The following is a 16,485-nucleotide window of genomic DNA, read 5'->3' as shown; positions in this document are numbered from 1 at the left end:
CCCCCCCCCATGCCACTGTGAATTGTACGTGAAGTCATGTGAGATACTTCAGGTTTGATGGGATTGGCTACAGGCGCCTTTTAGGGCATCCGCACGGTAGGAAATCGGTACGGTATGCTTGGAAAGATGTGGGACTCTGGGAACCTGACTTCACTGGAGTCGGATTTACGTGGCAAATTTGAGGATTTTGGGCTTGTAAGGCGTGCAGTATTTGACTCAACATAAAAAGTGATTTGTTGTCCGTGTGACAGGTGAGAAGGGTAAGGTAAGCGTTCTCAAGAGATCGCGATCGGTGTGGATGAATAAGTGATCGTCGTAGGTCGATCAATGCCTTTCATTTCCGATTACAAAAACAAAACAAAACAATAAACAATCACCTGCAGCTTGTCCTTGACAGCCTGCAGACAGCTCGAGAATATCCCGTGAGCAGTGGAGTGTTCCCTTGCCCATTCCAGTAACTGACTATAATGTGTGTGGACAGTTTCTGCACCGTCGATTTGAAATAATTTAGTTTCTGTATTACAAAGGGATGGAAATATGGATAGAAACTTCAGATGAATCAATTACTCACTGAAAAAAAACCCAAAACATTTGACAGTAAAATTGATCCTAAAAAGAATGAATTAGTGGGCGGATCATCCATGTGATCTGAATCGGTATCGGCCGATCAGCAGCATAAAACCCTGAAACAACCTGGGATAACTGCCGGAAGACAGCTGGGATAAGTTTTAACGGTTCGTTTAGTTGATGCCTCTGCGCTGTGGTCATGATGGGAATGTACAATACTTTCACACAAGACGTTTTGGAGCTGCTGGGAACCCGGCACCGATATCTCCTATTCTCGGGGCTGCCCTGGATGCTATTTCAACTCCTTACCCTCACTCTGGCCCTGCAGGGTGGGGCGAACCAACCCCTCCCGCCCCCCCCTTCGCCTTCCACCCACAGAGGGACGCAGCACGTCTTCAGGGTCAGGGGTCCAGCGAAGCCTTTTCAAGCCGTGAAACACAAGCGGGCTCTCTGGGGAGGTGAGAGCGGCCGAGGGGAACGCGCCTCCCTGGTTTTCTTTATCGGCGCCTGATTAAATGACGGCGAGATAAAAAAACGAAGAGAAAAGATTCGGAGGGTCCCACGGTGGCGTCACCAAAGGAGTCTGAATATATCCGTGATGATGATAACAATAAGCGACTGCATCCATGTGATTTGGGGCCTCCTGCTTGAAATTGAGAACACATTCCGCTGTCGCGTTGTCGCTTTGATACAAAAACAAAGAGGGAAGATCGTGTGTGATCCGTTCCTACTTTTAAGAACATCATCGACAATAAGTAAAAAGAACCTGCGCTGTTGCTCAAGTACCGTATTTTCTCCGGATTATAAGGCGCACCTTCAATGAATGGCCTATTTTATTGTTTCAACAAAAAGGCACACAAACGTCGCGGGCTCGCATCCACAAATTTCCTTAGAAGTCTTGCTTGTCTCCTTCTTCCTTCGTTTAGTCAGTCGTTAACGATGCTTTTGGTGTTATCTTCGTTTCATAATGGCTGCACAGAGCTCACCAAGTAGTTGTCTGTTGGAGTGCGTGTTGGCGAATGCACATGTCAATTAGCGTCGGGCAGAACCCTTTTCGGTTACAATTGGTTCCTGCTAATAATCACCACTAGATGGCAGCGGAACACGAACAGGGAAACAACTCAATGGGGAATATAAAGAAACTGTAACACCATATATAAAGCGCATCGGATTATAGGGCGCACCTTTTGGAAAAATTGAATGCTTTTAGGTGCGCCTTATCGTGCGGAAAATACAGTAGCTATCCAAATGTGAGAATTTGGCCAAAATGTGGACCAAAAATGTCTTTTGATGAGCATCACACACACGACGTTCAGCAAACGGAGGCTCCAACATCGAAAAGCAAGAAGAGTGAAAATAAATAAGCGCAAGGCCTCTGTTTGTTTTCTTGCACCTGATTTATATAACAGCCAGCATGCGTGCGAAAACCAGCAACCCAAACTCTCGGCCACTCGGTAATCCTGCAAGATCATCACTTCCATCTGCGCAGCATATGCTCCGCTCTTCAAAAACAAGCCTTTCATCATATTGTACAATTCGGTCACATTTTACTGTCTCTTTTACTCATTTTAAATGCCCTTTCTTGAAGTTTCAAGGAAAGCATCAAGGGGGAGCAGACTTATGTGTACGTGTAAATACAGAGATAAACGTTCGCGTTTGCCACGTCCTCGTGTAAGTTGGCTAACTTGATCCCGAGGCCGCTGCCAAATATTTAATCTTCAAGGTCAATCGTTGGGAATGCATGTACACTTTATTTAGCGTGAATGATTCTTAAATATTTACGAACTGGGGCTCCACTCATGATTGGTTGTACTACTGGACTAAAATAATAATAAGAAGAAGAAGAATTGAAATGGTCAGTGTGCACTCGACTGTCGAGATGACTTCCTTTAGAGCTTTTATTTGATGAGGAAAACATTTTTGCAAGAAGCTGGTTTGATGAAAGCCAGGCTGGAAAAAAAGATGCTATGTCGTTGAGATGACCCATTTCACAACACCAGAAACACAGACTCAGCACATGCGCGCGCGCATACACACACACACACACACACACACACACACACACACACACACACACACACACACACACACACACAAACTACTGCCCTCGTCAATGAAGTCCATTCTTCAAATAAGTCATTAATGTGTCAATTATTTTGTCAATTCATCAATGAATGAGATTAAGAAATGTAATTTCCTTCTCTCTTTAAAAGCAAAAAATGTCAAAATGTAAATGAATTATGATTCAACTGCTGGCTTGGTCCGCACCACGACAGAAAATCTAAAAATCAAGGTTAGGATAGTTCATAAAAACCAATGACTTAACAAACAAATAGATCACACATTTTTGTTAACCAAATAAAATATAAACGAGCGATTAAAAAAAAAAACAAAAAAAACCACAAGTAGCTCCCCCCCTTCGGCTACTCATGGTAGGGCTCCAGACCGTCCTCGCAGACTGACTCTGGATTTACCGTATCAGTTTCGGTGAGAGGTACAATATTTGCTAATGCTTTTGTACTGGCTCTCATTACAACTGTGCAGCTGTACCTAATGATGTGTCCGGTGGGTATTCAGTCCGGTTGTGAAAGCAACATGTAATTGTGTAAATTACGTCTTCGGGCTAAATCCGTTGAGCAGCTGTATCAGACCGTGTAGCTGCGATGCGAATCATCTACATTCTCAACGTTGACTTTCTTGGACGGCTCTTGGCCTTCCGCAGCCAACTGAGATTTGAAGTTATGACGAGATGAGTCATTTTGGCGTCATCAAGTCAGTTTCGGTGCAATGTAGAAGTGTGTGAAAGGGCTTCACGTGGGCCTCCGGTTCCTGGAGGGGCGAGCTCAGCGGCCCTCAACCCGCTTTGGCCCACGTGTCAGACCGATTGCATGTGGCATGGCGCTGCAGGAGTCGGTGAGAGGTGGTGGGGGTGGAGGGTGTGTGCGTGTGTGTGTGTGTGTGTGGGGGGGGGGGGTCTTCGATTTGACCCATCATGCAGAGTCTCTGCGCCTAAACGCCGGCTGCATGCAATAAATTCTCTTTAAAGAGGGTTTACTTTTGCTATTAATGGCCGTTGTAGATTTACTACGCCCCCGATGACAGTGAGAACCGTTTCAAAGAGCTCTCTCCAAACTTTCTCCACCCTACACTAGAAACGCACTGGTGTGCATTTTGCGACAGACTTTACCTGCAGTTGACATCAAAAGAAATGACATTACAAATTGCTAACGACATTGGCCTCTTTTGCACAAGCAACGTTGGTGCGCGATCCACAATTGGTTTCGCCTTTATGTATGACAGAGAACACAGCTAAGGCCAAATAGTAATTTTGGACAAATTAACCCAAAGTTTCCTCTTGACAAACTGTATTAATTAAAAAAAAAAAAAAACTACTTTCCAATGAGCCATTTTGTGTTTTGCCTCAGTGATAAATAGATCTCTCTCACTCTCTCTCTCTCTCTCTCTCTCTCTCTCTCTCTCTCTCTCTCTCTCTCTCTAACCCCCAAGATTAAAAAAAGTGTTGTGCAATAAACACTCAACAAAAGATAATTGAAAAAAAAAAAAACTGCAACCAAATATCCCACATGGCCATAAAGTACAGCTGTTATCACACCGGCCAAGCTGATATAAAACCATTTCAAATCAACTCCGAAACCTCATTTAAGAAATTTTCGCTATATATAGTTGACTTGAACGAGCTCATGCAAAAATTTCATTTCATTCCTTTAATTGAGTAACATCCGCTAGTTTAAGTTTATAGTCTTATTTTTCTAGTTTCAGTTATTTGTAATGTTAAGCTAGCTAATGTTAGCGTCAAGAACACAACGAAGACAATAATAATGCTTCAGATTTCAGCGGTTGAAAAAAAAAAAAATCTTCATCTTTTTGCATGCTACCATCCCACAGGTGCTATTCGCCTTGAACCAAACGCTGCTGCAACACGAGGGTGTCCGAGCGGGCAGTCTGCAGGGCGCCTACACCACCGAGGACCTCATCACGCATTACAACTGCGGGGACCTCAGCTCCATCATCTTCAACCATGACAACTCGCAGGTCTGCATGCTCGACTCATTCTCACCCATGTTCTGCGGGGCCACTTTGTATCTGCCAATGGATACAAACTGGAGCTATGGCGAGTTCGTTTCCGCGACAAGGCTGTGTTGGAGCCGTAAAGTCAAAACTATTTTTTATACAGCGCTGTCTAAACACCGATGGCTTAAATTGAAGTTTGACAACAAAATAAGACTGAGCTTGTCTACATTTGGTGAAATACATCCTGTACACCGGCTACTGAGGCAGATAACTAGCTAGCATCGTCAGTTTGAAGAGCAAAGTAGCAGCTATCATACTAATGTTCTGACAGACAAATAAGTCCTTTTACTGTTGTCATAAAAGTGGGGAAAAAGTTGTTTTTGTTCGACAAACACTATGATGATGTGTCATTTTTATATTTTTTTGTTAACTGTCATCATATTGTTAGCATGTGCCAAGTTAGAGCTGGAGCTGATTTTTGTGTAAGATTGTTGTTTTAGTTAACTAGCTCTGATGTGAAATGGATAAATCATGTCCTCATGTTTCTTTTCAATGCAAAAACAAAAATAACTGCAAAACAATCATGTTGACCTCCGCGTCAGAACAAAGCCGGATAATGGCTGTGCTGGTGCCTGGACACCCACACACACAGTCTGCTGAAAATGTATTTTTTTTTGCTTATTTTAAACACAAGCAGAAGCTCACCACACACAAAAACAACATGAGTATTTTTTTCCCCCTTCCAAGGCAACCAGGATCTATGTTCGCTCACCACGCATCTCTAATTCAAAATGAATGCAAATGTCATGAGATTCCACTCCATCTGTGAAGCATCTTAATGTCAAAATAAACTTTGCTTTCTTTAGTGGGGGGGTTCTAAACTTGTACGGGCCGTAACACTGACATATAAGCTATTAATAAAAGACTCAAGGGACATGAATCAGGAAGCCCTTTGCCAAGAAATTGTTGACAATGAACAAAATAGCTTACGGCATTTTACAAGACACGAATGTAACTGACAGCTTCGAAAACATGCAGCACACAACACACACAAAATGTTGTCAACAGATCTCGAAAACACTCCCAAACTCACCATAAGTCAGGTTTTACCAGACACATTAAACCCAACACACAATGTAACCTTAGCTTGACAATTTATTCACGCCGGAGACCCGCAGAAAAGTGTGAAAGTCCGAGAAAGAAAAAAAAAAATCTCTCTGGCCCCCCTCGTGTCACTTTTGTAGTCTGCGTCCATTCGTCTTTCTAACTCAGTCGGCCCCCAGGAGCTTGTTGCAGCTCTCCTTTCACTTGAGTGGCCCGTCGGCGGCCTCATGCCCTTTAAATCAGAGCAATTGGGCCATAATGAAATGACATGTACTGGAGTTTTGCAGCACATGTTAGAGCTATCAGACGCCTGGAGCTTTAAATGCGCGTGCGCGCGCGCGTGTGTGTGTGTGTGTGTGTGTGTGTGTGTGTGTGTGTGTGTGTGAGAGTGAGAGTGAGAGAGAGAGAGAGAGAGAGAGAGAGAGAGAGAGAGAGAGAGAGAGAGAGAGAAAAAGAGAGTTCACGTGAAGAACTGCAGGTGAGCGACTGATTGGATCCAAATTGGAGACCTCCAACATAGCCACTCATGTTAAAAACAGGTCAGCAATGAATTGTCAAGTAGCTCGTACAGTATTGCACACGCTTTGCCCGCACAAATTTTATGTACTGGTACACCATAAGGTGATAGCTGCAATTGGACACATTTTTAAAGTGCTGTATGTACCGTATTGGCCCGAATATAAGACGGTGTTTTTTTGCATTGAAATAAGACTGAAAAAGTGGGGGTCGTCTTATATTCCGGGTCTAGACATTATACCCATTCACGACGCTAGATGGCGCCAGATATCATTGAAGCGAATGCTGAACTTGACTTCCCAAAGTGAACCCCTGCCACGAAGAAGAAAAATAAAAAATAGCGGTAACAAGGAAAAGAGAAGAAAATAATAGAAGAGATAACAGAAAATGGAGAAACGTAGTGACAATCTGGAGAAAAGTGGGTCGAAGATCGGCCAGGTTAACCGGCAGCTGAGGAGAAGTTATGATGATGTAATTTACATTTCAAAAACCAGAAGCCATTCATTTACGAATGTGATTGCACTTTAGATTTGAATGAGGCATGCTCTTTCTCTCAAATATATTGTTATCAGGGCCGTCTTATATTTGGGGCAATACGGTATGTGTGTATATTTTATATATCCATCCATCCATTTTCCGATCCACTTATCCTCACAAGGGTTGCGGGGGGGTGCTGGAGCCTATCCCAGCTGTCTTCAGGCCAGACAAAAAGGCAAACAACTGTGGTTACATCATCTACCTAAACTCTTTTTCCAAAGTGTTCCAAGCAACTCACTAATGCAGTGCAATCGCAATGAACCGACACACAAATTTTCCTTCGTGGCTGACCAGTTCCTTTAGCACCGTGCGATCCATTTTCGACAAAACAGACGTGATTTGTGAAAAAATTAATAATATAAAACTGGCATCATTCTCTGCTTTTCTGAATCCACCAACCCGATAAGGGTTTGAAATCAAAAGCTCCAGCAGTTTACAACGACTTGTGTGAAACGGCAGAGGTGTCAGTGAGCAAAAGCAGTTGAACAGATGCGCGCGCCTTCCCGGCGCTAGCGTGTCGAACATACATGACAAAACAACGGCCATTTGTGTCGAGGAAAGTGTGAGCCTCTCCTCTGTTCGGAGGCGGGTAATATACTGTCGGCGTGAAGTCGGGAAGGTGTCGGCTCAAAGATGGACGCGAGCGAGTGGGACGTGCTCGCACTAAATCGCGAACAGTGTCAAACTCAAACACATGAAACACATCTGCACTCGCGCCAAATGTTGTCCGTCTCTCACCGGCAACTCTTTCGCATTTCATTTGTCTTCCTCAGGCATTGTGGGAACTCCACACTGCGCTCGCCTCGGTGATTCACTGCTCTTAAACAACATCATAAAGTGTCATGTTGTGAGCGTAGACCGCGAGCGCCGTGTCAAGTTGAACACCCGAGACTCATCGGCCACTCCCCTTTTGTGTCGAAAGCAATTTTTGTTGTCCCAGACGATGTCGCTGTCATCGCTACGCATTATCTGAAGGCGCGCAGCCACGGCGGCTGCGTAAACGCGCAATACGGATTAGGTTGGTGAATAAAGAGCACCACTGTGTGAATTTCGTTTAAATTAAATAATAATAATAATAATAAAAATTAAAAAATATATATTTTGGCGCCACGTTATTGTGCGACTTCCCAGTTTGATTTTGGCAGCATGTTGTGGCATCTTAGTGATTCAGAAAAAAAAAACAACGCACCAACATTTACAATAGCTGAATGGACTGAGAAAATTCGTGTACGTCCTTTAAGTGCCTTTTCGAAATGCCCACTTTGAATGCCTCACCCATGAGATCCCCTTTTCCCTTTCCTTTTCTTTTTCTTTTCAACCAGCTGCCCCACTTCATCAACAGCTCTCTGCCAGCTTACGAGCGCACCACGGCGCAGCAGATCGACAGCTACTTCCGCCAGGAGCTCATCTACAAGCGGAACGAGCGCATGGCTCGCCGCGTATCCGCCCTGCTGCAGAGGAACCCCAACCAGACCTACTTTTTCGCCTTCGGCGCAGGTGAGATGATCGGCAAGGAGAAATAATCAACCAACCCCAGAAAGGCGTTTTGGTTTGCTTTCCTTTAAAACAGAATCTCTCTGTCCTAATGTGTGTTGATGTTGAACAGTGTTTAAAACCAGAACGAGGAAAAAAAAAAGGATGATAGTAATAGCAGACAATGGATCCCAGACTTCTGGTACACACGCGTACAGTCGGACGTCTAAATTGCAGCTAATTCCAACCTCAGGACTGAAGAAACTGCTGTTTGTTTCAATGAGCATTCCTAGCTAATGCTGCTAATATTTCCTGAGTTGTGTTTGTCCTGGGGAATGCGCGTACGAGTGTGTGTGTGTGTGTGTGTGTGTGTGTGTTCCATAAACATTTGTGTTTCCACAAGCAGGTGGTGAAATGCTTTTGATGGCGCTGTATGGAAAACCGTTTGAGCATTTATTCGATATCCAGCTACTGTCTCTCACTTGTATGACAATTCAGCGCACTAGCAGAACAACTGCGAGCACTTTTAGCACTATTTTGTGACAGTTCCGTGCAGCAGGAGGGCAACATTGGCAGACCAGGAGAACAGCTAGATGCTACAAGTCAAGCAAAACCACTAAAAAAATGGGCATTTTGGTGCTACTAGATGTTAAATAATGGTCAAGTGATGACAACATATGTGTGTTCAGACACAAACATCATGTCCACCATTTGACATCATCCATCCATCCATTTTCTGATCCGCTTTATCCTCACAAGGGTCGCGGGGGGTGGGGGAGTGCTGGAGCCTATCCCAGCTGTGTTCGGGTATTTGGCGGGAAACCACCTGAACTGGTTGCCAGCCAAACGCAGGGCACACACAGACGAAAAACCATCCGCGCTGACGCCAAGGGACAATTTAGAGTGTTCGATTAACGTGCCATGTATGTTTTTGGAGTGTGGGAGGAAGTCGGAGTACCCGGAGAAAACCCACGCAGGCACGGAGATAACATGCAAACTCCACACAGAAAGGCCAATTATTCTTTCCCATGCGCTACTCTTTGTTGAACACGTTCAGAAACATGGACAAAGGCGCAATGAGCAAATCTGCCATTTTGTTTGAATTACTAACGACCCAAATGGCCAGTTGCGCGTATTTGACACTATTAACCCTTTCATGCACCCGGTAACCTGATCACATGATAAACTGTCACTCAAATGGTTAATCTCCGGCCAGTGTTTACATATTCAAATGATCCCTTCGACAACATTCCCAGAAAATCACAATGTCCCATCATTGGTGACGGGTCAGCGACTTTTCGAAAAGACTCCCCAATGTTGTTCCGGCTACGTGGCGTCCGCGGGCATCACGTTGGTGACCCCCTCCCCGGCCCCCTGCTCTAGTGATAAGAAATAGGACCCAATAAATGTTTTTAAATGTGTCTTTCTCAGGCCCAAATCAGAACACTTCCTGTCTCGTATTCGTTGGCTCATCCCTTTACGGTCCGGCACAAGTCCCCGCCGTTTGTGTTTCTAACTAGCAATGAAGTTTTATCATCCATTTGATACCACGAAAGCACCCATTGACAAACGACATTAGAAGTAGTGAAATCCCGTCTGTTGGTACTTAAGTGACTTTATTGCATGAACCGCAAGACAACTTTGGCGGTTTCGAAGGGGGAATTAAAAGAAGTGTCGTAAGAATTGAGGGCTTAACCAGACATGCTCAAGAATATAAAACAGCCAGGGTGCACTAAGGTTTCTTCGTTTTTATAGTCACCTTGGGTACAGTGTCGTTTCCAACAATGTGGAAACGGTTTTGGGGAAGGCCCTTTACTGTTCCAGCATGACTGTGCCCCGCTGCACATGGACAGTCCCAAATACTTAGGCCTCATTGCCGTTTCGGTGAGAAACCAGTCCGGCAAAGTAAAATTGACTGGAAAGAATCCAGGCAGCACCCGAGTCACAACCGTCTCCATTTACAGCAGTCGAAGGTCCCATCCGGAAGTTTTTGCACCATGTGACGACGCGTGCATAAAGTGGCTCGGATTGGAAATCCATCTTTACCCTGCCTCGGTCTGCACACCTACACCTTCCTGACTGGAAGTGCCTTTGTGTGCAAAGTGCAAGCTTGAGAAGGCTGTTTGTCGACCGGATACCTCCGCATATTGTACATGCTTTACCAACCGTATGCTTAATCGGATTCTCACCTGTTTTTCGGGGGAGGGTTGGGGGATTGGTCATGCGACGTCTGCAATCTGAGGCCGTGGGCACTGTTAGGTCAGTTTCAGTTGAGCAGCAGGTGGCAATACAAGACACACATAAATAAAAAAAATTAAAAAAAAGGCAAATTTTTTTGGCTTAATTGTCATTCCACAAAATGGATATTAATCAGAATACTGTGTTTAGACTAGTGGGGGACATATTAAAAAATATATATCTCATGTGACTTAACATAAGAAAGTCACTAGAATTCTTTCAGAATAAATGACAATTTACAGACAATCCTAATTTGATGAATTTCAATTCATATTTCGTTTTGACACTAAATACCGCCTTTGTCACATTTAATCATCACGCGTTCTAAGAGTTTTCCCGCAAAATACCCATGCAGGGCTGGCTGTGTATGTAAATATGACAGCGCTCATCAACATTTAATGCTCATCTACGTTCCATACACACACACAACTTGATGAGCAACATATGAGCGTCCGGGAAGGGAGCTAACTGCAGACTGATTTGAACTCGCAGCGAAAAGGATCGTATTTTTAAAAGAATACCTTTCTGACAGTGTCCATCGCATTCAATTGTGCAGCTGCCAAGCAGTCTGCATACGAAGCTCTTCACTGACCACTTCACTCGGCTGCTTCTTAGCGTCGCTCGTCTCTTGAGGCTGTCGCTGGTACTACAGGATGTTGTTCTCCCCTTGCAGTTATTGTTCTGGAAAAAAAAAAAAAAGCATTTTAAAAAACACGCGTAGGCGGTGGTTACTCAGCTCGGGCGGCACCAATTTTAGTTTCCTGCCAAGCCCTCAGACATGATTTGTGTCGCTGTAATTTTATTTTATTTTTTATAGATTCTTATGTTTTGCAAGTGAGTCGGCCATAATATTTGAAAGACTTGTCACTTCTTGTCGTCAACAACATTCAGATGGTACTTCTTTACGGTGCTTAAGTGACACTTTATCATTAAGTGCTGGCTCACCTCAATAACAGACAAATCTGAGAACGGATTGAACGGATCAGACAAAACACAAATAATGCAGGGAACGGGGGTTGCTTGCATGGTTAAAAAAATTAAAATAAATTTAAAAAAAAAGCAAGCACGGGGCGGATCAGACAAAACACAAATAATGCAGGGAACGGGAGTTGCTTGCATGGTTAAAAAAAAATTAATTAAATTTAAAAAAAGCAAGCACGGGGGAAAAAAAAAACAATAATTCTGCGATGCCTTATGGCACAGGTGTCAAACACAAGGCCTGGGGCCCAGATCCGGTCCGCCATGTCATTTTATGTGGCCCGCCAAAGCAAATCATGTGTCAACTTCCATGATGCTTGCCAAAATCTGGACCAAGGCTAAAATCTGTACCAAAATGTCAAATTGTCACATACAGGTATAAATAAATAATGTTGAGATTTTGCAATCATCTTGTGACCCTGTTTGCACTGTCAAATTGTCACATATAAATAAATAATGTTGAGATTTTGCAATCATTTTGTGACCCTGTTTGCACTCACTTCAACGATAATTGAACAAACTATTTTAGTTGACTGCTTTCAAAACTCGTAATCCATCAATTTGTTGTGTTACAAGTAATAACACGATGAGATGATGAAACGTTTATTTGGTTTCACTGTCATAACGGCCCTCCGATGGAAGACGTAATTCCAAAGTGGCCCGCGACAGAAATGAGTTTGACACCCCTTCCTTACGGTATGAGCGATTTTTAAAAAAAAATTTTTTACTGTTTGGCAGCTCACACAAAATCATCAGCCGTTTCGCTGAAAGAAAACAATTTGTCCCACGCCCCAAAAAATCAGCTTCAAGTCGGTTTATACAACTGCTCGTGTCAGTTTACTATCAAACTAAACATAAAACAAAGAGAATTACAATTTGTCAATTGAAAACAACCACACATTGCCTCTGGAAAGCCTGTTTTGTTTGACAACAAACAATGCAAAATGGATGTGCTAGCAATTAGCATGCTACTTTGTTGTTTCTGCCAATGGAAAAAAAAACAAAAATCCTCCATAGCGAATAGCCAAGTAAGAACCGCGCAGTGGAAAAGAAGGATTTGATTGCTGGCTTCTCCTTGTCTATGCGCTATTTCCACTGTCTTCATTATTTAATGATGACCAACGAAACGCATGGAAAGACGTGTGAATGTCCTCTAACACCACCAAGGCCAAATAGGAAAGAAGCACACTTTCCACTTTCACTTCCCGCCTTCTTCCTTACGCTGTCTCTCATGCACTAGCACCAAATTGCGTTTGGATAAGCAGCGTCTTGTTCTTTGTGGCGTGCAGCAGGACCTCGTTTGCCAGCTCTCAGGCTGCCGCCTTATTGAAAACATCCCGTGGAATTTCCTGACGCGGCCGCAAGCCGAGACGCCGCTCCGCACAGTCGCCGTACGTGTATGCCGGCGAGGCCGGTCATGTGATGCGCGCGCATTGCCAAGAAGAGTTGGCGCTCTCCAAAATACACATGTAGGTTTGTTTGTTTGAGCCACTTTCATTTCCCTTCCCAAGAGCTAATTTTTGGTGTCAAAGCTCTGCCATGCTGACTTGCAGGGGACCGTCATGAGGGTGCTTATAAATATAATTTTTTTTTTTTTTCTTGAACCCTTTCAGGGACAGCGGTTACTACAGTGTACAGCTTATCATGTGATCAGGTTACAGGGTGCATGAAAGGCTTAAAAATCACTGACGGCCATTTCAGAGCATTTTGTGTTCAATGATTACACTGAATCTACCAAAATAAACAATCCTCTATTTCACTCTTCTGCCTTTTTCTGTGCTTTTATTATCAGCTGTAGAACCAAGACGGTTTTTAAAAATGTGCTGATCTCATGTGTGTGGAGCGTTGCTTCCATCTACTGGCGGGTGTGCGTCACTAAAGTTGTTTGCAAGCTTGCCTGCGTGGGTTTTCTCCGGGTACTGCGGTTTCCTCCCACATTCCAAAAAACATGCATTTAGGTTCCAGCATGCCCCGCGACCGTTGTGAGGATAAAGCGGATCGGAAAATGGATGGATGGATGGACTATTAATACATATTGATACTCCAGGTGCACCACAATAAGTTTGAATATCATGGAAAACGTCGATTTCAGCAGTTGAATCAAAAAAAAAAATCAAAATTCACTATACACACAGTGAAAAAAAAAAATCATGGTTCCATTTCCAAAAATGTCCATGATTATACAGCTAACAAAAATCCCAAACGAACCATTTTTTAGAAAGTTTAAATAAAGCTAGCGTTGCGTCAAAAACCCATGATCAGATTTGATCAGTGTCATATTTTTTTTTACGTTTCGTGTTTGAGTTTCACTTTTTGACTTCAACTACTGAAACACATTTTTTTTTCGACCATATCGCAATTCATTGAGGCGCGCGTGTCAATAAAAATGTTTTTTAATGTTTATCTTGACATCAAAATATCCCTTTTCGCATTACTTTCCGTACAAAATCATCACGGCAACACACTCTCATGCGGGCACGCACGTCACTCGCCCCCGTCTTTGCCGCGCTTTATGGCGAGCGCGTTTGCTTTTCTCAGCCTCTCTCCACGTCTGTTTGCCTTTCTTTCTTCGCCCCGAGTTCATCTTTCATTCTCCACTTCCGCGTCTCGCTGCTTTCAGCGGCTAAAGAGATGATCAAATCAAATCAAATAGAAAGTCTACACTTGGCGGGGAGTTGGGGGGGAATAAATCTCTGCCTACATCCTAAACTTTGCTTCCATTAGAATACGTTTGCAGGCTGCCAAGAGCATGTAGCAGCAGGTGGCGCCATACAACCTGACCTTAACCCTTTCGGGGACGGCGGTTACTACAGCGGACGGTTTCTCATGTTATCAGGTTACAGGGTGCATGACAAAAGAGAATACTGGGAAAGTTTTCAGAAACGGAGTATAAATATTCCTTTTTTTTGTATCGCCACTTGAAAGGCGCTTATACCTGTAAATAAAATGTATTATTATGATTATTATTACTTGTCAATGACAAAACTAATGTGCGGACATGACATGAGTGTCGCCATGTTGACTTTTACGAGACCGATGACATCACCGACTTGTTTGAAACTTTCCAAAAACATGATGTAATCACGGACACACCTTGTAAGCGCACCGAACAGAAGGAATGCTGTTATTGGTGAGGTTCTTCTTCCCATTCTCTTCCCCGAGCAAGATCATGTTTTGCTTTTTCACGCGGTAATTGTGCGTTCATGCGAGTGCGTCACGATTCGAAGCCACTTTTCTCCTTTCAAGCGTTCCCCTCCCTTTGGCCACCGTTCAAAACCAACAAGGGTAATTTGTGGTTTCATCTTGTCATCGATTTTATCGCTATAAGCAGACAAGTGTGTTGTTTTCAAATGAGTTCTCAAACGTTGCCATCGGGAGTTTGAACGTCTTCATTCAGGGTGTGGAGAAGAAGTGCGGCATCAGGCCCATGCATTCATTTCAATGATTTGTTTTTTGTTTTTTTTTAATTGCACGTTATAGCGCCGACTGCAACCTGCGTGTGTAGAAGTCAGGTTTAATCCTAGACGGGAGACTCGGCACTCAAATTCATCTCAGGGACTGTTTGCGTGCCATGCAGGTGCTGCTGTTTTGGCTCACAACTGAATCGCTTTTTAAACGCTCAATGCGTGAAGGGCAGTCGCGAATCCCAAATTTATTGTTATTAAATCAAATCGAATCAATGCAGCTCCTTCGTGCGCTCACATGTGCAAGCGATTAGCACTAAAAGTGCATCATGTGTTTGCTCGGGTCCCGCAAAGAAATGCTCCGTGACTTGCCTGCTTCAACATTCTTGGCCTCGATTCAAACAGAAGAAAATAATTACAAAAATACAGACATGAAATCAACGTTCGGGGCCACGGTATACAAGCGCACGCTTACATACCTGCATGCTTTTATCTCGTCGCCCTCTGAGTAGCCTTGCGAGACACACACACACACACACACACACACACACACACACACACACACACACACACAGCCAGCAATACAAAACTGCTGTTGAGGGGGAAAAAAAACCCAAAAACAAAACAAAAATAAACTGCCTGCGAGGCTTTCATTAAGGGAAACAAGAGAATCATTTGGAACTTCCATGAATAATAAGCTGCAACTTTCATTAGCAAGTGCGGCAGGGTGTGTGTGTGCGTGCGTGCGTGTGTTAGTCGAACAGTCAAACAGCTGCTCCTCATACTCTTTTCGTCCCAGCAGGGAAATATTGTGGCTGGGAGAAAAAAAAAGAAAAGGGAAAAAAAAAAGCAAACAACGGGGGCATGTTTTGTTTTTCTTCAATCATGGCGCTAAACGTTATCGGCTTTCCTCTCGTGGGAGATGATTACATTCTGCAGCAGCAACAAAATGGAGTATTTCAAGGAGACATATGGATTTTTTATTTTTTTTTTACAAGCTAAAATGCTCCCCAAGTGTCTGAATAAAAAGTTTGACTTTCGTCTGCGAAAACACACAAAGGATAAAGAATTGAAGCGCATTTTGATCTCAGGCAAAATGCGCAGTATGGCTTTCGGCGCCACCACGACTGAGGGCGGAGCTACGGCAACGCAAAAGCTACTCGAGCGTTGCCCGCTTAGCGACTTTTCCACTTCGTCACCAAACTCCAGAAGGAAAGTTTTATTTTGTGAGGCAGATCCATGAACACATCCAACCCCCCTCCCCCCTCCCATGACAATTTAGCCAGGCATTTTTTTATGCAGAAGATGCTAATCTGTGCTCACTCTCTGGCTCTTCTAACATTTTCTGAACGTTCCAAACGGCTCATTCACACGCATTTTCAGAAATGGGTCGAAAGCAGGTGGCTAACTTGGTTGTCTAAATTCACAATTGACGCGCGGGCAGACATTCAAGTCTTTTGTTAATGTTGAGCTGCGAAACCATACGTGTCCAAATATCAGAGATGAAAGTGGACTTTTCTGAAAATTCCGGAAAAAATAAATAAAGAAATGAATAAATGTGTGTGTGTGTGTGTGTGTGTGTGTACAAACACACACACACACAAACACACACACACACACACACACACACCACACC

General features: G+C 43.6%; 1 protein-coding gene and 1 long non-coding RNA gene across 2 annotated transcripts in view; one reads left to right on the top strand and one right to left on the bottom strand.

The window, feature by feature from the left end:
- LOC109531928 (metalloprotease TIKI2-like) overlaps positions 1-16,485 on the top strand; it is a 74,455-nt gene that overhangs the window by 44,774 nt on the left and 13,196 nt on the right. The window contains exons 3-4 of the mRNA XM_019896465.1: positions 4,474-4,620; positions 8,079-8,253. Of these exons, the coding sequence (XP_019752024.1) occupies positions 4,474-4,620; positions 8,079-8,253 (322 nt within the window). The remainder of the gene's footprint in view (positions 1-4,473; positions 4,621-8,078; positions 8,254-16,485) is intronic.
- Positions 9,205-16,485, bottom strand: part of LOC109532094 (uncharacterized) — an 8,798-nt gene continuing 1,517 nt past the window's right edge. The window contains exons 2-3 of the long non-coding RNA XR_002171309.1: positions 10,989-11,148; positions 9,205-10,481 (exon numbers count right to left, since the gene is read on the bottom strand). This is a non-coding gene — a long non-coding RNA (uncharacterized LOC109532094). The remainder of the gene's footprint in view (positions 10,482-10,988; positions 11,149-16,485) is intronic.

This window comes from Hippocampus comes, unplaced genomic scaffold (assembly GCF_001891065.2).
Source record: "Hippocampus comes isolate QL1 unplaced genomic scaffold, H_comes_QL1_v1.1 scaffold22, whole genome shotgun sequence".
Classification (NCBI taxonomy): domain Eukaryota; kingdom Metazoa; phylum Chordata; class Actinopteri; order Syngnathiformes; family Syngnathidae; genus Hippocampus; species Hippocampus comes.
The sequence above is the reverse complement of the archived record's forward strand: the minus strand, read 5'-3'. Positions and strand labels throughout refer to the sequence as shown.